Below are 24,076 nucleotides of genomic sequence, written 5' to 3' on the forward strand. Positions count from 1 at the left end.
TTTTTTCTATTTAATTAGCCACAACACACACACTCTTTCTCATTCAAGATTTATCCCATTTGTATTTACACACAACGGCCAATTAATCATGTATATTATGCACATTTACATGTGTATGCAAAAACAGAAAGATATTCACGTGATGCACACAAAGTTGGACTTGTAGGTGAGACACACTGCAATACTTCTTTCTTTGTTCATTCAATAGTACAATCTCAGGAAATGTATATAAACACACTAACCCAGCTACATGCATGCATGTTTTTAATTTTTAGAAATCAGAGACCATTCGCTCCTTCCTACGCGTTGACATCAGACATAACAACAGACTTTATTTTTGTCATTCCACATTTGCTTCTTTGTTTGACAGGGCTCGGTGACCGACACAGATGAATGAAGGCTTACAACTGCTTTTAATAAACCCACACGAGTACTGCACCGTTGAGTAATGAAACAATGATTTATGTGAGATTGTGGGCTGACAGGATGAATCAGCCAAAAACAACCGCAGACGGCTTTGTTTTGCTTGTTGTCTTCCTTAAACCAATTAATTAGTCTAACTAGGTGATACGTTGGGTGAGTTGTCAATAGTAAACGGCGGCATTGTAATGTAGCATGGTGGGGGTTAAAAAATATCGGAAGGAAATACATTTAACCGATAAATAACATTGACACTGTCCATTAATAAAGCACCCCCTCCCTGTGTACTATTTTTGTGTACTAATTTTTCAGAAAGATTTGTTTGCTGTCACTGTCATCTGAGCTCATACCTCTGTTAATTTGCATAAAAGCATCCCAGAAACATATCCATGACTTTCATTGGATGTCAAACCGGCCAGCACATTAGCCAATGACACATGGTGATTCTGGTTTGGGATGAACAGAATGCAGCACCACGGTCCATGATTCCAATCCTTGGGATAAGGTTGTCAAATCAAATTGTATTGGTCACATACATGTGTTTAGCAGATGTTATTGCGTGTGTAGCGAAATGCTTGCGTTTCTAGCTCCAACAGTGCAGTAATATCTAACAGGTAGTATCTAACAATTTCACAACAATATGCACAATTTACTTGTATGGAAACCAATATCCATCCAAGCTTCTCATGGCAATCTTAGGTCAGTTCTCTTGAGCTGACTCCAAAGTGTCCTTTTCCTGTCTGCTGATTCAAGATCAGCTTATCAGTATAGACAGGAGGAAGGAAATAGAACCAGCTAAATAAATCCATACACTGTAGCAGTGGTGATGCTGTGTAGGCCATTCAAATAAAGAGCAGTAGCACAGGGAGACAGTCTATAGCACACTTACCCTTTACATACTGTGCAAGGAACATACTAGATCAAAACCTAGTCCTATATTACTGTATTCTACAACCATGATGAGGATAATAGGTAGACCTACAGTACGTAATATCGGAATGGAACATTGGTGTTCTTGATTGTTCTACTATCAGCTGACATGGAAGCAATAGACCCAAATACAGTAGAACTGTAGAAAACATCAGGTAGCATGCTCAGTTCTACCCAAGCCAAGATAAGTGTTTAGGAATTACTGGGCACAGAGACCTCTTCAGCCAACTATTTAACTGTGAGGAACTGCTGAGAGTGAACTCAAACCATAAAACAAAACATGGAGGACCGCTTGAATTAATCTGCATTGTACTAAGTATATGTTGCCCATAACACACTATAGGGGGCAAATGTGTTGGAGTGCACTGAGTACAGTACAAAGTACATTTCACAGCACGGGATATATGGAGATAGATACAGGTGCTCTGAAACTTGCTTTGTTGTTTTCAAATGTGCTCTACTGTATTGTCTAGATAGCTTTGAAGCCCAGACTGAATCACATTGTTTCCCTTAAAACAAACGTGAAAGACTGAAATCAGTGTGTATATCCAGGCTATTGTCTAGATAGTGTCTATTGGTAACAGTCAACTCTGTCAAATCAAATGAAATCGACTTTATAGTCGCATGCTTCGGAAACAACGTGTGTATACTAACAGTGAAATAAATGCTCACTAAAAGGCCCTTCCAACAATGCAGAATACAATAATGATAATGATAATAATCGCATCAAAAAAATAGTAAGCTGCAATAACATACATGCGTAGCCTATGTTTACTGTTCATTAAGAAGAAAGCATGTATTTCTATAAGCAACATTTCCTGCCTTAATCTCTTAGTTCCCCCTCAAGGTTACAGATATCAAGCTGGATCTGGCTAAGGTAGAGATTAAGTGCTGCGGCACTAGCCCACCTTTCCTAACCCTTTCTGCACCTAGCCATTGACTCGAACCGTCCGACTCCCACCCTCTCCCTTCTCTAAATGCCACTTAAGCTATTACAACTTTTCCAGCCCGAGCACATCGTTGACCAGGGGGGCTGAGGACAAGAAGAGGGCGATGGGGAGGGACACTCTCAAAAGGCTAGCGGGGCACTGTCCTTGTTGTCAATGTCAGCTATATTTTAACAGCCTTTGATGCTTTCATCTGATGCGTTCAAAACCAACTTTAATATGTTGCTATACTTGTATTCTTCATAATATGTCTTAAATCCTTATATTTGTTGTAAAAAAACCACATTAAGTTTGATTGTGATAAGGTTCAAATCAGATTCTATCAGACAAAAACAGAGTCCCAACAAACAAGACGTAAATTATTAGATGTTTTGACTACAGATTAAATAATTTAAATGTTGAACACTAGCTATAAGCAATAGTAAGACAGTAATAGTAACAGTCAGAAGGTAACTGGTAGTCCAACTCACGTGTTCCATCAGCTCCTTGATCATGCCGTTCCACTGACCCTTGTCGTCCTGCGATCCGTACTTCCCATCAGGCACCAGGCGGATCTCGTAGGTGAAGCCCAGGATGCTGGCCAGCTCCTTGAGCAGGTCGATACAGAATCCCTCGAAACGGTCGTTGCCAACCAGCGCCTTGTCAGACTTCTTAAGCATGACATATGGCTCCTCCTGCGCAGACACAAAAAAATCTAATGGAAACCAGCGTTGAGGTCAGATTTTTCCATTTGTTCTTCGGCACACGCACCTAATTGAGGCAAAGTGATCTGGGCTGATAAGTCGTTGTTGGGCTGATAAGTGCTGATAAGACAGGGAGACTCCGGTCCAATGTGTGGTTAGCTGCACTGTATGTTAAATATGGACGAGCGGAATGGTTTTCCTTGCATTAACAGAATGTACAGTGCATTCGGAAAGTATTCAGACCCTTTTACTTTTTCCACGTTGTGTTACGTTACAGGCTTAGTCTAAAATGTAATAAATAAATACTTTCCCTCCTCAATCTACACACAATACCCCAAAATGACAAAGCAAAATCATTTTTTAAATTTTACTACAAATTAATACCCTATTCAGACTCTTTGCTATGAGACTCGAAATTGAGCTCAGGTACATCCTGTTTCCATTAACTATCCTTGAGATGTTTCTTCAACTTGATTGGAGTCCAACTGTGGTAAATTCAATTGATTGGACATGATTTGGAAAGGCACACACCTGTCTATATAAAGTCCCACAGTTGACAGTGCATGTCAGAGCAAAAACCAAGCCATGAGGTCGAAGGAATTGCCTGTAGAGCTTGTGTCGAAGCACAGATATGGGGAAGGACACCAAAAAAAAGGTCTGCAGCATTGAAGGTCCCTACGAACACAGTGGCCTCCATCATTCTTAAATGGAAGAAGTTTGGAACCACCAATACTATTCCTAGAGCTGGCTTCCTGGCCAAACTGAGAAATCGGGGGAGAAGGGCCTTGGTCAGGGAGGTGACCAACAACCCGATGGTCACTCTAAAAGAGCTCCAGATCTCTGTGGAGATGGGAGAATCTTCCAGAAGGACAACCATCTCTGCAGCACTCCACCAATCAGGCTAGAGTGGCCAGACGGAAGCCACTCCTAGGTAAAAGGCACATGACAGCCCACTTGGCATGAATGCCAAGTGTTACGTCTGGAGGCAACCTGGCACCATCACTACAGGGAAGCATGGTGGTGGGAGCATCATGCTGTGGGGACGTTTTTCAGCGGCATGGACTGGGTGACTAGTCAGGATTGAGGGAAAGATGAACGGAGCAAACTACAGAGAGATCCTTGATGAAAACCTGCTCCAGAGCGCTCAAGACCTCAGACTGGACGAAGGTTCACCTTCCAACAGGACAACGACCCTAAGCACATAGCCAAGACAACGCAGGAGTGGCTTCGGGACAAGTCTCTGAATGTCCGGACTTGAACCAAATCAAACATCTCTGGAGACTTGAAAATAGCTGTGCAGCGATGCTCCCATCCAACCTGACAGAGCTTGAGAAGTGGGAGAAACTCCCCAAATTCAGATGTGCCAAGCTTGTAGCGTCATACCCAAGAAGACTCGAGGCTGTAGTCGCTGCCAAAGGTGCTTCAACAAAGTACTGAGTAAATCGTCTGAATACTTATTTAAATGTCCTATTTCGGCTTTTTATTGTTAATAACGTTGCTAACTTTTTAAAAACCTGTTTTTGCTTTGTCATTATGGGGTATTGTGTGTAGATTGATGAGGGGGAAAAAACTATTTAATACATTTTAGAAGAAGGCTGTAACGCAACAAAATGTGGAAAAAGTCAAGGGGTCTGAATACTTTCCAAATGCACTGTATGTCGACAGGAAAATCTAACTGATTCAAGTGACGGTTCTGCTGTGCAATCTGAGAAATGCACAGCATGCAATAGGAAGTCTCGTTGATGTACAATAGATGGTGAATCTAGGCACTCCAAAATAGCCTCTGCAGCCAGCCAACCTTCCCTGGCCATTCCCCCTCCCACATCCCTGCCTACTGCCCCTTGTAGACATTGTATACTACGGCGCGATGCAGTTTATGGTCAGAGAGCTAGCGGTCTTTACTGCCCTGTAATATTCTCCCTGGCTCCTCATAATATCAGGTTGAAGAAAAGCTTGATCAGGAATAGAATGCTTCAATGAAATGGACCATGCCTGAAATGTTGCTGTCTCCAGGTAATGCCTATTGCCTGCATGAACAATGACTAAACTCTCAAATAAAGGATGGCGGATGGCTCGATATTTCCCTTTATTTAGTGTCTGCCAGTATCTGTCTGCAAAATAGGGCCCATAGATATCCCACTGTGCATTTTATAAAGACATGGTTGTCCACTTCCTCATGGGCTATTTATTTATTGCTTCCGATGGTCAGACATACAATTAATGAAGTCTATTCATAAGCAGAGTAATTGATTCTCCAGTCAAGGTGACCTCTGCTTTTGTATTTCCATCGGTCACGTCTTTGTGTTACACAAAGCTGCTAGAAAAGCCGTTAAAGAGGGGGAAATAACCAGTCATAACACGGTTTACCACTCGGTCAGAAAAACGTGTGTTTCACAGGGTGGGGTTAGCTATGCTTATGGTGGCAAAGAAAGCGATTGATGTATATTATAATAAAGCTGTGGGAAAATATGGAAATCACTGTTGTTTCAAATCATGTTGTCTTGATGGTAAATGCCTTGAAGGGAGGTCTTGGTGGAAGAATCAAAACACGTCTAACACCCCTGGTATAGCACATCCTAGTCTGACACTTAACAGGTGTCCTTTTCTACACCCAAAACACCATCTCAGGGACAGAAAATGTTCAAGTAAATAATTGGTTGCAATCCTAACATGTAGCTAGTTGGCCGTTTGCAATTAGGACGATACCTTTAAATAAATGATAACCAAGGAATACTTGATAATAATGCATTTAGATAGAAAGCAAGAGCTTAGTGGGAAAACTTTGTTGAAGTTGTCCAATTATCTTGATCCAAAAGTTTGAATGTTGAGAGGGGAAGAAAAAAGTCATTACCATCTGTTTCTAGCCTTCCCAACTTTTTAAATTCCCCAAGGTTTGGACTCAAATCAAAGTGTTTAAACCAGTTTCACACTCTCTAATGCAGCATGGGTTTACATAAGAAAACGGGGAAGGAGATATGCAGACACAGTTGCAGGCAATGGAGTGAAAACAATTAATGCGAGAGCTGGGAAACACATTAAATATCTTAATCTCGTCGTGGAATGCGAGAAGTTATCGCCATAAAACTGTCAGACGTCTTATTCGCGGATCGCTGCGATCAGTTTGATGCAATGTCATTAAGCGCAGAATGGAGGGAAAAAAACACAGACACTGATATTATTGCTGCTGATGCTCTATTCTCATTCTGCTTTCACAATCTAAAAGTGTTGATTTCTAGAATACTCCTAAACCATCATACACTGTCAAAAGATGCAGGTGATCCATGCAAGTGGCTGATTTGGACCTAAACCTTATTGAAAAGCATGTCCAATGGGGAATTTCCATAGGAAATGTTTTTTAGTCCATGAATAGGCTTAATCTGGCTCAAAGAAACTGACCCTAAATCTTATTATTTTGTGTATTTATTTTTGGCTGCAGCTCTAAACAACACCTGTTTTTTGGTTCTATTTCTTGTCTTTGTGATTGAAGTTGCTACTCCCCATGGTTAGCACCAGAAGGCACTGATTATATCTCTTCTAAACCTCACTCGGTCATAATTACAGCCTTCCGCTCCAATCGAGGCTTAATGAGAGTGTTTATCATTGTTGATAACTTGTGTGTCCGTCCAGAATAAGCTCGTGGGGGATGTTCATTGTCAGCACCTCGGTGATAGCTCCACAAAGACCCTCTAACCTCCCAGTTCACAGGCGTATGAATACACAATAGACGATCTGCGAATGAATGTGGAAAGCTGGTGGGAGAGAACACTTGTTTATTTCCTAACATGTAATTAATGGATATTTTATAGACTGGTCCAGTGTGGCTCCCTGTCTTCTTCTCTACAGGCTCCTTGCACTGCTAGTGCCTCACATCCCCATGGTGATCTTAATGTGACATAATGATGCTCTACAGTACATCCCTAGACAATCCAAACTGGATTCAGATTGGCGAAGTAAATTCCAGGTGGTGTTCAGTTAATTCACTGTGATTAATTTGACAGATATCTCTGATTTCCCCGTCTGAGTGGTGGTAGCGGAGAGGGCCTCAATGCCAAACATGCTTTTTCAACCTTATAACATGGACCATGTTTAAAGATGTTATTTTTCCAAATGTAAATTATACATAACTCGCAAGGGATAATTGGTTTCCCTGTAAAATAGTGAATAATAAGACACTGATATATAAAGTACCATCTCCTAAGGTAATGTTTTGAGTAGCTTGTCAAGCAGAAAAGCTCAAATCTCAGAGAGAGAGAGAGAGCTTTCACGAAGGGCTGATCAAAGTCAGCTAACCTACCAGGATGGTGGTGATGACCAGGGAACGGTTGGCCAGTGAGTCTGTGATGTTCATCCCTTTCCGCTTGGGTAACTCGGTGATGTTGAGACCTCCGGACGCACTCCACTTCCCCACCTGTGGGAAGATGAAAAGCGTGTAAGAGTTCGACTTCACCTTTCTACTGCGGCAACTCATGACCCTGACTTCCCACAAGCCTTGCTGCAATAGCGCCCACCGGGACACATTTCCATTAGCTGATTGGCTGTGTCACCTCTGGACACACTATACGCCATGAGGTTATTGGGAGAGGTGGTGGTGGGATGTGGAGGCAGGTTCTAAATGAATTGACATTGTAGGAGAGAGAAGTCTAAGAAATCAAATCGTTCTGTTGGGAATGATGGAATTATGATGGATATGTTTCACTTCGTCCTGGTGTTACGGTTTTGTACATAAATAATATGCAAAAATGTGAAATTTGTCTAAAATGTAATCGAATTTAAACAACATTAATTCAGTAGTAGTCTCTAAGATTAACACGAAAACATTGTGTTGTGTTCTGCAACTTTAGCGTATCAAAAGATATCAGACTCTCCAAACTGTCACCTGTCACCCCTTCTGTTGGCCTTGTTCTAAAAATACCAATACCTTGTGAATATCATAGCTTCTGAATAGTTGAAATGAAGAGGGAGCACAGCCTTGTTGAACTCCTACAACAAACATTATTTTCACTTGCAACGCTTCTCTGATAACAAACACAATAGGTAATTGGAGCACTTTTCTGAATGTAGGAAAAGAAGATGGGTTGTTAGTTTCTGTGTAGTATGTGTGAGAGAAAAGTGGGAGAGCAATCAAATATAATTTCCTGATCAATGTCTTCCATTTAGGCTTCATAATCTACTCCTTTCAGTGGTTAAAACACATACAGAAACCAGAGCATTAAAAATAGCAAACTAGATAAGCATCCTAGCGCAATTATCATATGGTTATTTCAGGTCTGGTATCTTTGCAGTTTTGTGCCCTTAGGAACGTAGCAAAACACTAATCCTACAATTCATTTTGAAAAGAAAGACCAGCATGGGGTTGTCTCTGCAATGGAAATATAAAAGCTTGATAATGCTGGCAGAGAAGTTCTGCTCTGAGTAATCTCACGAAGATAAATACCAAAAGATCAGAGCAAATACAAGGAGTTGCACTAGAGTAGCGCCTTCTGGGCAAAAAAAAGCCCCTTCCATACTGTCGTGACAACTCTGGAACATATCATTACCAGAAAAATAGTCAGTCCTGTAGACTGTCGGCAACGATCTAATTTTGCATGTCTACTTCGCAGTCACTCGCTTTCCCTACTCTCCTCCTTCCCATCCTCTTCTCTTTCTCCTTCATGCGTAACTACCAAAGTGCCATTTAATATTCACAGGGCTGGCTGGCACTCGAGGTGGATCCGTTTAAAAGGTACACAAACGCGCTGCATCGCAGCCAGCGTGAAAAACACCTGATAAAGTCCTTCTGTCTGATCCACTGAGGAGCATATGCTCGAATTTGAAAAGCATATTAGTTACAGCTTGTGTGAAACAGTCCCCCCCCAAAAGGACTATGCAACTGAAGAGAAGAGCTGCTTTAAAAAATATCCATGTCTTCCACTCTGCATGCCAGCCTAGTCTTACTAATTGTGGCCAATTAACTCAATTCATTAAATGTGTATAGCCAATGAAGCAATTCAGAAGTTATTTACTCGTGCCACTACAGGGAAAAGAGAGCTTCTGACTTTTTTTCTTCCCTCTTTTATTTTAATGTCAGTGAATTTTCCACTCCGACTGGAAACCTCTCCTAATTCCAGTATGAGCTCAAACTCGGGCTAATATTCAATTAGGGCAGATTAGGCCTAAAAGTCGCTATCTTTACTGGCTAGAACAGTTAGCAAAAGCCGATTCCACAGATATAAAGAGACAAAATCCTGCAATCCATTGAGTACTGTGGGATAAGTAACAAGCTTGAGACCAGGGATGTAGAAAAACACAGTAGGCCTATATAGCATGTATTTCATGCTGGTTTTAGCACACTAAAGATGTGCAAATAGAACAGTAGACCCAGCACAGCAGAAGAATGAGATACGGAAATAGCTTGGCGCATTGTGGTTGTTCCAGCCTGGAGCTGCAGTGATATTCTGAGCTGACATGTCCTAGCTATTATACAGGCTCATACAGGCTCTGCCATACGGGAGCGCTTGAGGAAGTCATAATGGCACTTATCTCAAGTTAATGTTTCCATAATGCATGACTAACCCATATCACCACAAAGCAGTTATAGTCCGCAGGGTGCTACTCTGCCTTTTAAAATAACACAGGAAGTTATTATTATCCTTCTTCATTACCAACTTTTGACTTTATTTTGTGGGTTAAACAGTGAGGTTTATACACCTCATTAGCAAACTGCATTTCGGGCAACAACTCGAATTACCATTTGAGACTTGCAATTAACACTTTAATGTCTTCCCTCATCCAATTTGCTTTATGAGCCATTAACGTATGCTTATGTTTGAACAGCCCATTGGCTTCCTTGTTAGGAGGTAAATGATACTGTCAATTGGAGACCGTTGTGCATTATTTGTTCCATATTAAAGAAGAAAACTGGAATGGATTTCAGATTTTCACTCGAGACGATTTAACAGGGGATATGCAAAACAAATGTTATGTCCTAAGAGAAAAAGAGAGTATAGTATATTGTGGAGATGATAAATAAATCTGTGTAGGTGTAAAATCACCTGGGGTTATTGTTGTATTTTTTGTTGTTGTATGTATTTTACATTTCCATTCATGTCCTATGTCCTCAGACTGAGTGAAAAGCGAAACTATTACGTAACACTAAACTTCTTTAAAGTGTGGTTAGTTTGATAGTTGAAAACATTGTGGTCGGGAATGAGGTGTGTTACCTTCTCCAGGCCCTCCTCTTTCAGGCTGATGATGTCCAGGTCAAAGTCTGTGCGGAGGCCACTGGTCCTGTTGAACGACAGCCTCCCCGTCAGGCCTTCCCAGTGAGACTGCAGAGAAATACACACGACCGCAAATTAACACTCATTCATTAAAGCATGTGAGTACGCACACATGTAAAAACAAACACCGAGGCCACACACACACGCACACACACCGGGCTGCATTTCATTTTTAATTACATTTCACATCCCAACGCCTCAGACACATTTTCTCCCAGACCACAGTGTTAATTAAAGACCATGTCCTTCACTTGTTTCCACACAAGGGAGAAAAAAAACACATAACTGCCCATCATTATGATCGACTGATATTCCCCCCTCCCTCCCTCCCTCCCACCAGAGCCCTCCTCCTGTTTCTCCGCGCTCACAGAGATGTGTCTGTTACCCCTGGCAATGATGGAGCTACTGATGAAGCTATGGAGCTAACACATTCCCCTCACTTATACTCTGGGCTCTGGCCTTGTGATGTTCGGTACACTAGGTGCCGTGTCACAATGGCATCATGTTCTACAGCCTTAATCTGACTATTCTGAGTCAGTCATCACACACTCTCTTGTGAAATGAAACAAGAGCTGATTATACGACTCGCCTGTTTCAAACAGTCTTACTGTGAACAGTGCACAGAAGGGCGCACCAGTTTCCCTTTTCAGTAAAAATAGGACACAATGACTCACTGTGAGTTTTGCCATCTGTAAATAGGTTATGAATACAGGGAATTTAGCTGGAGAGATTACATTAACACAGCTTTGAGTAGTTCATTACTTTGAGACACTATCCATGAATAAGAGATTTACCCAGATAACATTGCTTCTGTCTGTAAAATGTATGTTCCGTGATTACACAAAGTTTCCTTCTTCTCCAAATGTAATTGCATTTGTCGAATGGATTCCGAGACAGTACGGCATCCACAATCTCCTAATACGGACGCCGCACACAAGATCAAACATCAACATCAAATGAAAACAAAACGCTCAGCATCACCTCTTTGATGAAGTTCATAAAGCGTCCGCCGAACCTCCATGGTTTGTGGCGGTGGCACTGCAGCGAGTTGACCGTCATCTGTGGTGCGTGCTGGTAGGAGACGGACACGATGTGGACCGCGTCGTACGTCAGAGCAGCATCTGTCTGGAATAAATGGGGACATTATTTCAGCTGACGGCTGTGGACAAGGGGAGTCCACTCCCTTTGCACCAGTAGCAGCAAAAGTGTTTGAGAGAAAGCTAACAAAGGGAAATCAAAGTGCTCAGACGTTTCTTATTTTCCAGATAGCATGCCCCAGAAAGTGAGCTCAATTCCTTTTGTAAATATGTATATGAAGCTTTCCAGGCGAGTAAGACGAAATTAAAGGCAGCCTACCTTGATGTTTGTGTCACCTAGATTCTATCTCTTATGGAGTTCCGGGAGCAATTAAAAGTGCATACTACACGAAGCGAGCGCACTCCTTTCCATAAAACCCCTCCTTCTCCATACAGAAATAATGAGACCTGTGAGAGTGCCGTGTATCTGAACCCCAGTCAAATCCATTAATAGATAAACAAACAGTGAGGGATTGCAACAATCTAATATTCATATTGAATATACCACACGCATGTATAACTCTTTATCTTCCATTAGCGACGCTCGCTTATTAAGTTAGAGCGTAAAAGGAGGCTTTATTGGAATATCAGGGATGGGATTTGCGATTATTGGATTTAGACCATTGTGATGGGATTTGAGAATGATTTTGAGCTCCCCTGAATACATTGAATGAATTAGTTCAGAATTTAGTAGACTGTGAACATCCTGCTTCCAAGCGCTTCTTATCTGACTTCATGATGATAATAGGTCCCAAAAGTATCACCATTGTCATTATTATTAGCATAATTGGTGGTATGTAGCAGTAGTAGTAATAGTAGTAATACTGTTACTAATAGTAGCGATATAGTGGTAGTACTGTTACGACAGATGAGACTATAATGTTCTATCTGCATTTTTTCCCCCAAAACGTTGTTATTGACATAAAATGTTCAGAGTAGGGCTGGTGAAAGACACACAGTATATAGATATCAATAGGATGTCTTTCATGCTGATTTTAGAATACTATCAGCCTCAGAGTTCCACAACAGAAGACCAAAAGCATACCGTCATGATCCCCTCCAGGAGACCCGAGTCGGGCTTGGGAGGTATCTGCCTCTCTTGGGACCACTTCTCAACGATGGACGCCACCTGAGGGTTGTCCACGTTGAGGATGCGGAAGCCGGTCATGTTGACGCCACAGAAACGGTAGGGCTCCAGGTCGATAGCCATGAGGTCCTTCAGAAAGAGAGGGATGAAACAAAGAGTAGATGATCTTGTTTAGCTTCGGACGGCTGGGATTGGGGCCTCGTTGTTACTGTTCGAGAAGAGAGGATAGAGAGGGGGGTAAATGGGAGATGTATTAAAGTGAAAGAAAGGATTGAGCTTTGAGCCGTCTGGAGGATAAGGGTATGGTGTTTCAAGTGTAGTGTGTGCCTCAGTCAATGAAGCCAAACACAAGGTGTTGGTGTCAGTCTCTCTCAGTGTGGTTAAAGCCATTCACTAATCCTCATTCACAAAGGCATTTTGGTATGGTACAGTAGGTAGGTTCACTTAAAATACTAGATGGAAACCATGTTGAATGTTTGACCTTAACATGGCATTTCAAATTGACTTCCTCCAATGTAATTCAACCTGAACCTTCATGATTATACCCAACCCCAACTGCAAGTATAAACAAAACCCTTTAATGCGAATTACCATGATACAGAGGGACCAGGTAAAACTGTGCTTTGACTCCTTTATCATGTCTCAAAGCTTTGTGTTGGCTGGTTGTTGTGCAGAAGTAAAACCTGAAGGCATGACCTTTTACCCTGTGTTCTGCCGCTGTGGCTCATCCTAAATATTCCCTGAGTAAATGAGGCAGACGACGTTCATCGCCTAAAAGGGGAACCACTTCATCTGCTGGATCCAATTAATAATGCAGCTGCTACAGTCCCTCCGCAACCCATAAGCAAACACAGATTTCTCTGAGCAACTGTAATTTCTAGGGCAGCCATCCCGGCTCAAGTGTGAAGTCACATGTCGACACATATCATGTTGGAATGTGCCACGGGGCCTCGGAAAAGACATTTGCAGGAACATAATAGATATTTCATTAGCACCCTGTGGTGTTAGTGCTGGGGGAACGGGAGCGTGTAAGACACACGCTGAAGACCGCTTGCCTCCAGATACAGAATTTTTTTATTTTTTTCTCTCCACAAGCAGTAGGGTTCATATGGCACAATTTTTTAAAAGTCCCTGTCGTACTAAATGCCATTTGTGGGAAACCATTTTCTTCAGGTTATGTGCACCAGGTTTATTGCGAAGCATACAAGTTCCTTAAAAATAATGTTTTGACAAGAAATTGTGATGTTGTAAATTATTTTATAACTCAAGCACACATTCAAACAGCCATTCGAAGACTGTGAGTTGTTGAGGGCAATGTCAACCATTGCAAAGTATAAAATACCATCAGGTAATGGATTCAAACTAAACATGCACCATTTATGAGAGTTGCAGTAATCTTTGAATTCAATTACTTGACTGGGAAAATTCTGCATTTGTCAATCAACATTAGACTATATACAGTACCACACATTCTGTGCCTCTGTACCTTCAAAATGCTCTATATCACTGACAATACACTAATGCAGGAAGGTGGGAAACATAAAGTTCTCAGCACAGATTCTTGGAGATAACCCTGTAGGGTGTAAAGGGCTGAAGCCATGACAGCCTCATTTCAGAGGACAAGGCTGCTGCTATATTACCCTGCTGCCAATCTGGTATTACCTGTTCACGCTCTAATCATTTGGTGTTCCCCTCACCCAGGATGATAAACATGAACATTATCACTGAATATTATCGAGGGGAATATTGTTGCCCTATATGCCATAGATGTATTCATCATTTCAGGTATAATCAGGCAGGTATAATCTTTGAAATGGCATGACCGTCAGTATGACAGTGTATTACTGCTCTAGATGGATCTAGCGGTCCCATATCATTCCATTAATAAATCCTATGTTTTGAGAAATGTAAAATAGATCACTAAAATGTGTGTCTGTATATTTTATATCATATCAGATGTACTCAACCATCAATAACTCAACCAGTTTCTCTCCTGCTTGGTTGAGACCTATACAGTGTGACAGGGACAGCTTTGGGTACTGTTAAAATGTTTGTTGTGATAGGCCTACACAAATGACGACGCATGGCAGAACAATGCCAAGATGACACGTGACATGCCTGGCCCTGTATGCCACATTGTATTATCACAACAGACTGGCCAAGTCCATCATGCTAGGGTCTGTCTAGCCCCCATCCTCCTGATCCCCAGTATGAGTGAGTGTTTGCGAGCGTGTGAGTGTGTGAGAGAGATAGAGACAGATAGCGAGAGAGAGAGAGAAATAAAGAGAGTTCTGTCCAATAGGAACACATACAGCACCATCAACACCATCACCATGGGGACCACTGTATTAATCCTGCCCTGTCCTTTTGTCACCAGACAGAAAGATTAAATCTGTGCTGCCCAGCCTTGTACTCTACTGGGAGCAGTGAACAGACTGGGCACAGGACACAATAACACACCCGAGGGAGGTCGTCGCCTCCTAGTAATGTGTTTCTGTATTGTGAGTTAGTGTTTCTGACGTCCTCCAATTTCAATATGGCAGTAGGGGATTTTCAAGGTGGAACTGTGAATAGTTTGTTGATGAAAGGACACAGAATGTGCATATACAGTATAACCCTTGAACAAAATGTCCTGAGCCAAAGTCTTACTCAAATTGTGGTGTGACTCCAAAGAAATGTAAATGGAAAACACCTGTGCTTATTCTGAACAAAATGACATGTAGCTTAAAAGGGGCCATTAGACTACAGCACTGAAAAGGGTGGAAAGGACACGGCTGCACTACCTGAAAACTGTTTGTGCATGTTCTACAGTCAAAACACTGACGTGTTAGTGTTCCTTCAATATGTCTCACAATGGGGGATAATGTCCAAAATAATCTGACATATTACACAATAGGCCTAATCAGTAATCTACCTTCCCTCAAGATTTATTGTAGGTTATCTGCATGAATATGTTTCCTCTATCAAACTCTCAAGCAACATTCTCCATCATCTACTTCCAATCTGTTGCCTTTGTGCTACCTTTTCAAAGACTTCTGTTGACTTTAACGGCGAGAGAAGTGTTTACAGGTGGCAAATTATTGAAGACTCCATTACGCTGCCAGTTAGTCAAACCAAATTGGTATTGTGGACCGGATCCAAACCCCCATCGGCAATTAAGCAGCATTCATCAAAGAAAATCTAATGGTGGGGAGATGGGGAAAAATGTGACTCAATTTGCATTAGCAAGCAATGTAAATTACCAGAGTGGTGAAGATGTAGTGGTAGTACTCTGTCATCATTCCCATCGTCTGGGCCTGTAGGGGGGGGGGGGGGGGGGGGGTTGGAGAAACAAGACAATGAAGAAGGTCACTGTGTCACGCTGGGGTAATTTGCAATCAATATCCACAGTCAAAACAAACAATGGCAAACAAACGGCGAACGCCATTGATGCTGTTTAGGAGCAATGGAAAGCCACAGGTCTTAATGAGTGTATTGACCATCGCTGTGTGTCGTCGTCGTTGTCAAGTTCGTGATGCTGTTTTTGTTGAAAATATGGCGCAAATGTGACCCTTGGATAATAAAGTAAAAGCAAGTTGTGATTCCACGCTGCCTGAGGGCTTTTTCAACACCATGCATTTAAAGGGTTTGCAATTGCTCTGATCACGGGACTCCCTCCCTGGAGAAAGGAGGCCTTCAATCAAAGAATTGAGCAGTAATCTGTTCCTCCTATTGCACCATCCCCATATCACGACCACCACTTATTTCACTCAATCTACATTCGAATGTTCTACGTTCCCATGGCGGCAGTACTTCCTGTTTAATTGTACCATCTGTTGTGAAGAATACCCAAGGTAATGCAAATAAGTTGCTGTGTTTTTTGGAAGTGGAAGTCTCTTCTCCATTTAACGCACCTACCGACTACAAATACAATTTATGACACTATCAATACTATAAGATGTCAGAAAATAAAAAATATTTCCAACGCATGACATTATTGTTGGATGAATGCCAGCCTATGGAAATTATAGCGCCCAAATTAAATGTTCATTAAATGGCTGGGAGTATAAAGAGCGTATGATTTTTAAAATATATAACCTGCAACTTTCAAAGTCACATTAAGATGTGTGCGTTTTGGGTCCCTCGCCTGACTCTACTACATCCTCATCAACCTCATTTCATTGGCCTCCATCTGTCCCTCTCTCCCCCGGTGGCCAAACCACTTAAAGAAACGTGACAAAAAGTGCTTCTGGGATGGAACCGTCGCTAAAGGGTCATCGCTTTTTAAGAGACACCTGGGATATAGCTCTGGGACAGGTCCAGACAGAAGGTCTGGTCCTGCCATGTTTTCCATGTATTTTCTCTACACCTGGAGGGGGGATATGAACTGACGAGGGGAGGTTGCTTTAAGGTGAGAACAGCAGACAGGCTGCAGAGTGCAGACAGATAGGTATAAAGCAGGGCATTGTGGGGAGGCCAGGGACTATCAGCAAACTCCATATTAAAGTTCAAACGTAGTGTTATACATGTCTAATTTTAAAGAGGGTTTAAAAATACAAGATACATTTTTGACGTAAACCTCCATTACCCTAACTAGAGTTGCTGAACATCTCTTCGTCCTCAGAAGAGTCATATCTAACAGAAGGGGTATGACGTATAAGGCCAGCAATCTTTTGAATATATTATTCTGTTTCAACCATCAACACATTTTTATAACATCAAACGTAAACTGAACTACTTATGTTAAAATGAATTTGGATTACATTCTGTATCCTCACCACATACTGTAAGCGACAAATCTGTGATGGTTTATATTTAGCAGTTTATTGTTCTGATATGCATCTGTAACCACTGTATGCAGATTACAGCGGAAGATACATGAGCCAAATTCAGCAATTTTCATCAGAAACCACAGTATGTGCTTCAATATCAATATTAAAATCAACAAAGAGTGGTCCTGCTGTGTGGGTCAGAACATCACATAACAGCATTTCATCTGTAGTGTAAAAGACAATAAATATCAAGGCAAAATAAGCACAGCAAAACACATAATATTGGCTTTGAAAAACAGATATACATTACTCAGTTTTGACACTGTTGCAATAATGTTTTCCAAAAAGTTTCAGAATGACTCAAAGCAGAACAATTTTTTTGTAAGACAACTTTATAATAATATAAGACCAATTCCAGAATGTACAGTTGAAGTCGGAAATGTACACACACTTAGGTTGGAGTCATTAAAACTAGTTTTTCAACCACTCCACAAATTTCTTGTTAACAAACTATAGTTTTGGCAAGTCGGGCAGGACATCTACTTTCTGCATGACACAAGTAATTTTTCCAACAATTGTATGCAGACAGATTATTTCACTTCACTGTATCACAATTCTAGTGGGTCAGAGGTTTACATCCACTAAGTTGACTGTGCCTTTAAACAGTTTGGAAAATTACAGAAAAGGATGTCACGGCTTTAGAAGCTTCTGATAGGCTAATTGACATAATTTGTGTCAATTGGAGGTGCACCTGTGGATGTATTTCAAGGCCTACCTTCAAACTCAGTGCCTCTTTGCTTGACATCATGGGAAAGTCTAAAGAAATCAGACAAAGACCTCCAAAAAAAACTGTAGACCTCCACAAGTCTAGTTCATCCTTGGGAGCAATTTCCAAACACCAGAAGGTACCATATTCATCTGTACAAACAATAGTACGCAAGTATAAACACCATGGGACCACACAGCCGTCATACCGCTCAGGAAGGAGACGCGTTCTGTCTCCTAGAGATGAACGTACTTTGGTGCGAAAAGTGCAAATCAATCCCAGAACAACAGCAAAGAACCTTGTGAAGATGCTGGAGGAAAAAGGTACAAAAGTATCTATATCCACAGTAAAACGAGTCCTATATTGACATAACCTGAAAGGCCGCTCAGCAAGGAAGAAGCCACTGCTCCAAACCCGCCATAAAAAAGCCAGACTACGGTTTGCAACTGCACATAGGGACACATATCGTACTTTTTGGAGAAAGGTCCACTGGTCTGATGAAACAAAAATAGAACTGTTTTGCCAAGATGACCATCGTAGTGTTTGGAGGAAAAAAGGGGAGGCTTGCAAGCCAAAGAACACCATCCCAACTGTGAAGCACGGGGGTGACAGCGTCATGTTGTGGGGGTGCTTTGCTGCAGGAGGACTGGTGCACTTCACAAAATAGATGGCATCATGAGGTAGAAAAATTATGTGGATATATTGAAGCAACATCTCAAGACATCAGTCAGGAAGTTAAAGCTTGGTCGCAAATGGGTCTTCCAAATGGACAATGACCCCAAGCATACTTCCAAAGTTGAGGCAAAATGGCTTAAGGACAACAAAGTCAAGGTATTGGAGTGGCCATCACAAAGCCCTGACCTCAATCCCACAGGAAATTTGTGGGCAGAACTGAAAAGACGTGTGCGAGCATGGAGGCCTACAAACCTGACTCAGTTACACCCACCAGCTCTGTCAGGAGGAATGGGCCAAAATTCACCAACAACCCGAAACGTTTGACCAAAGTTAAACAATTTAAAGGCAATGCTACCAAATACTAATTGAGTATGTAAACATCTGACCCACTGGGAATGTGATGAAAGAAATAAAAGCTGAAATAAATCATTCTCTCTACTATTATTCTGACATTTCACATTCTTAAAATAAAGTGGTGATAACATGGCATTTTTACTCGGATTAAATGTCAGGAATTGTGAAACAGAATTTAAATGTATTTGGCTAAGGTGTATGTAAACTTCCGACTTCAACTATATGTCAACGCAGAATATGAATTTGATATTGTCTATAGTGTCGATCAGTTAAATTATGTCACCTCTGAACAGTGCCAGTGAGGCTCTCACCTGTTTAAGGATCTGTGCAGCCATTTCGTGGCTGCAGTCGAAGATAATGCGAAACTCCCGTCCTCTCTTCATCTCCTTGAGGAGAGGCCTGGTGTCCTCACCGTCAAAAGGGAGCTGGCGAATCTTTAGCCTGATGTTATACCTGGAGGGGGCCATTATCAGTTCCTGCAGTCTAATAAGACCTTTAGGAAACAAACATCAGAAAGCTAACAGCCACGCACAACATCATTCAACAGTCAACACACACATATCTAAAACATTTAACAAAATTAATATTTTGCTTCTCGTAAAGTGTTGTTTGGTGGTTGATGTTCCACATATAACATTTACCAGACAAAAGTATATACTGTAGAGTATTACAAACGCTTGGTTTCCAGAAAGCTTTGTATCGCTATGATTGGACTTAAGCTGATCTTAGTACTACGAAGATTTCGGAAAACTCACCCCCCCAATCCCAATGGTTAGAAAACGTCATACTCCCACCTGTACTGTCATCGTATACGACTGTGGCTGTTTTCCACTTGAGGAACTGCACCAAATCCAAGATGCCGTAGCTGAGAGAAGAGTAATCCGGGTACAGGTTGGCGTAAAATGTGTCCCTGTTGTCCATAGGGTGATGTTTCCATCGCACCTGGATGTGTGGCACTTCCAACGCATTGCAGATGGACTGGACGGCGTTTGAGGACGAGCTATGTGAGGGCCCAAATATTGCCACTACACCTAAAGACAGTTGGTCACAGGCTACAATGGCAAGAACAGAGAGAGAATTAACTTTTGGAAAGACACCATATCATATGTTATGACGTTCAACAAGTGAGCTGAATAATGTATTTGGTGAATTATCAAAAATCGATATGGATAATGGTTTTGTCACCACAAAGAAAAATTGTTGTAGACTTATATGTCTACTAGAATAAATCCTGGTTTCAGAGTGCAGTTAATGAAATAACATCAAACAAAATACCACTATTAACTATCTATAACAGCCAAGTACTATGAGTTAGACTAATGAAACCCCTTGCCAGAAATACTTGCAATATACCTTTAGGTTGGTTTGTTATGGTCTGCTTTCGTCCAATGGCCTTGCTTCCATCCTTAAGACTGCGTGGCCATTGGCCACAATCCCTGGGCAAACAAAGTGCATGTCACTCACCTTTTCTCGACGCTTCAAAACTGTCGTAGATATTAATCCTCTGTATGTCGTACGTTAACGTCGTGTTGGGCAATAAAGTCCTGTTTCTGTTGATGTTGTTCACTGCAAATTTAAAGGCAAGCTCCTCTGGGCTGACGAGCGGCACTGGTCCCTCTGTTTGCTCAAAAATCCCCCCTGAGAAAAAGGAGACAGTCACATTAGCTCAAGGCCAACTGGTCTGGAACACAGTTGCCTGAAACTACCGCCAAAATTCTTAAGGGGTTTTGCACTAAACACTGGCAGTGGACTAGATTGTGTACATTGGAGCCGGCATTAGATTTGCTCTGTAAACAGAGAGAAAGCCCCACTCCATTTCAGGGAATGCTGTGAATACCAACAGCAGCTTTGAAGTCTGCTGCAGTAATGGGAGAGAGTGAGGAGAGTGGAAAGGAGACAGAGAAAATGGCTCCATCAGAACTGAAGCTCAGCTTTTTCTCTGCTCCATTGGTTCACTTTTAGTTCACTTTAAAACACAGGTGGATCAGATAACTTGGAGTAGGTATAATAGAAAATATTGAATTAAATCACTATTACTATCACTAAATTGAGCATGTTATATTTAGGGCCCTTGGTATTATAGAAATGCCATATTGTATCAGTTAGATATGAGGAGCATAACAAGTTTCCATGTACAACTAAATACGATCAGCTTTTTCTTGTTTTTCATTCAAAAACACCAATTAGAGAATATCTCGAAACTTAAACAACATGAGTGTGCATTTATCAAAATAAGGCTCTAAAAACTTGGCTCCGATCAATACACCTTCCCTTCAATATTTCAGTGTTTTGCCTGGAGACAGAATCAGCACCTGTGGCCTACTGATACCCCCCAGCAAGTCACTGCAAGTGGTCAACGGAATCACAGACCTCTGCTGCTACAGTGCCTTCAGAAAGTATTCACACCCCTTGATGTTTTCCACATGTTGTTGCGTTAAAGTGGGATAAAAAATATATATTATCGGAAAATAAACCACTAATATATCTTAATTAGATAAGTATTCAATACCCTGGGTCAATTCATGTTAGAATCACCTTTGGCAGTGATTTCTGGGAAAGTCTCTAAGACCACACCTGTATTGTACAATATTGCCCATTATTCTTTAAAAAATTATTCAAGCTCTGTCAAGTTAGTTGCTGATCATTGCCAGAAAGACATTTTTAAGTCTTGCAATACATTTTCAGGCTGATTTTAGTCAAAACTGTAACTAAGCCACTCAACTTTGTAAGCAACTCCCGTGTATATTTGGGCTTTTATGTAATTGTCCTGCTGAAAAGTATGAATTTGTCTCCCATTGTCTGTTGAAAAGCAGACTGAACCAAGTTTTGCTCATGCTTAGCTCTATTCCGTTTCTTTTCATTATAAAAAAAATCCATAGTCCTTGCCGATGACAATCATGCCCATAACATGATGCAGCCACCACCATGCTTGAAAATATGAAGGGTGGTACATAGTGATGTGTTGTGTTGGAATTGCCCCAAACATAATGCTTTGAATTCAGGACAAAGTTAATTTCTATTGCAAACAGGATGCATATTTTGAAATTATTCTGTACAGGCTTTCTTCTTTTCACTCTGTATTTATGTTAGTATTGTGGAGTAACTACAATGTCGTTTATCCATCTTCAGTTACCTCCTATCACAGCCATTCAACTCTATAACTCTTTTAAAATCACCATTGGTGAAATCCCTGAGCGGTTTCCTTCCTCTCCGTCAACTGAGTTAGGAAGGGCACCTGTATCTTTGTAGTGACTGTGTCTATTGATACACCATCCAACGTGTAATTAATAACTTTATCATGCTCAAAGGGATATTCAATGTATTTTTTTCCCCCATCTACCAATTGGTGCCCTGGTCTTTGTGGTTGAATCTGTGCTTGCGATTCACTGTTCGACCGAGGGACTTGTATGTGTGTGGTACAGAGATGGGGTAGTAATTTAGGAATCAGGCTAAACATTATTATTGAGTCCATGCAACTTATTATTAAGCACACTTTTACTTCTGAACTTATTTAGGCTTGCCATAACAAAAGGGTTGAATACTTATTGACTCAAGACAATTCAGCTTTGAATTTGTAATTAAGTTGTAAAAAATGTGAAAAACAAAATTCTACTTTGACATAATGGGGTATTGCGTGTAAACCAGTGACAAAATCTTGATTTAATCCATTTTAAATTCAGGCGGTAACAAAAAAATGTGGAAAAAGTTAAGGGTATATGAATACTTTCTGAAGGTACTGTATTCGCAGTGGAAACGGAAGAAGCCAAGCCCATTACTCTACTGCAGTGTCCATATTAGGACAGCCTCAGAGTCACGTAACTTTGAGGCCGTCCTCATATGGGCACCATACACTATTTATGACTGTGAAACCCCCTTTGATTCCAAGGGGATGTGATTACTACATTAAGTAATTGCTGGAGTATATACTAATTTGACTATTAAGAGGATAAAATGTGCATTGCTCAGAAGCACTTTAACAAATTTAATAAACAGGGAGACCTGCTCCTTGGGAAGAAATCCGGGGATAATTTGCATCATCCTTTTTCACAATCCTGACAGAAGCACAATGCCTAGGCTTTAATGAGTTAGGAATTTCCAACCGCATCAAATAATGAGGAATAAGCAGCTCAGTTTTGATACCACAATATCCACACTAATAAACAAAGGGGTATATTATTATTGAACGATAGTTACACAGACAAAAAGCACTCCCGGTTAGGCAATGTAATGCAATTTATGACTGAGGGTAAAAACAAACTGAGATGCAACTTTAGATTTGGGATTTGTTCTTGTGAACCTCAGATTAACATGTTTACTATTCTTAGTCTGCCTCACAAAGGCCCTTAATTCATCTCTTGGGTTGTAGCCTGCAGGGCACCTAATTGCAGGTCCCTATTTAAAATAATTTGGCTCTCGTGAACATTTTGGTAAATCAGCTGCATTTAAAAGCTACAACAGTTCACTCGAAATAAAATAAATGAACAGCTGTGTGTGAGAAAAAGCACAAGGCTAAACTATGACCTTATAAACAAAAGTTTGACATTACATAACCTTGCATACTATAAGCCTATAGTACGTGTCCTGACTGCCTTCGTAAGGCTTATGTGTACAATACCATACATTTCAGTAAAACAAAGCACTAGACACAAGGTCAGATCCTTAAAAAAACATCTCACACCACAACACTGCATCAATAACAGCAAACACAGGTCCATTCTAGCTGTGTCCACTTTTAATTCAGAGGCAAAACACTGTAACACTGTTGACCTGGTTTATGTATCTGGCCTGCTCGCCTCCCTACCTCTGAGGAAGTACAGTTCCCGCTCAGCCCAGTCAAAACTGTTCGCTGCTCTGGCACCCCAATGGTGGAACAAACTCCCTCACGACGCCAGGTCAGCGGAGTCAATCACCACCTTCCGGAGACACCTGAAACCCCACCTCTTTAAGGAATACCTAGGATAGGATAAAGTAATCCTTCTAACCCCCCCCCCTTAAAAGAGTTAGATGCACTATTGTAAAGTGGTTGTTCCACTGGATATCATAAGGTGAATGCACCAATTTGTAAGTCGCTCTGGATAAGAGCGTCTGCTAAATGACTTAAATGTAATGTAAATATGTATAATTCTGA

The 24,076-nt window shown here is 41.2% G+C and overlaps 1 protein-coding gene across 1 annotated transcript in view; it reads right to left on the reverse strand.

Moving 5' to 3' along the window:
- LOC139573890 (glutamate receptor ionotropic, kainate 3-like) overlaps positions 1–24,076 on the reverse strand; it is a 120,154-nt gene that overhangs the window by 25,460 nt on the left and 70,618 nt on the right. The window contains exons 2-10 of the mRNA XM_071397849.1: positions 20,413–20,586; positions 19,743–20,000; positions 19,260–19,441; positions 15,645–15,698; positions 12,361–12,531; positions 11,221–11,364; positions 10,180–10,287; positions 7,275–7,388; positions 2,768–2,971 (exon numbers count right to left, since the gene is read on the reverse strand). Coding sequence (XP_071253950.1) covers positions 2,768–2,971; positions 7,275–7,388; positions 10,180–10,287; positions 11,221–11,364; positions 12,361–12,531; positions 15,645–15,698; positions 19,260–19,441; positions 19,743–20,000; positions 20,413–20,586 — 1,409 coding nt within the window. The remainder of the gene's footprint in view (positions 1–2,767; positions 2,972–7,274; positions 7,389–10,179; positions 10,288–11,220; positions 11,365–12,360; positions 12,532–15,644; positions 15,699–19,259; positions 19,442–19,742; positions 20,001–20,412; positions 20,587–24,076) is intronic.

This window comes from Salvelinus alpinus, chromosome 4, assembly GCF_045679555.1.
Source record: "Salvelinus alpinus chromosome 4, SLU_Salpinus.1, whole genome shotgun sequence".
Classification (NCBI taxonomy): Eukaryota; Metazoa; Chordata; class Actinopteri; order Salmoniformes; family Salmonidae; genus Salvelinus; species Salvelinus alpinus.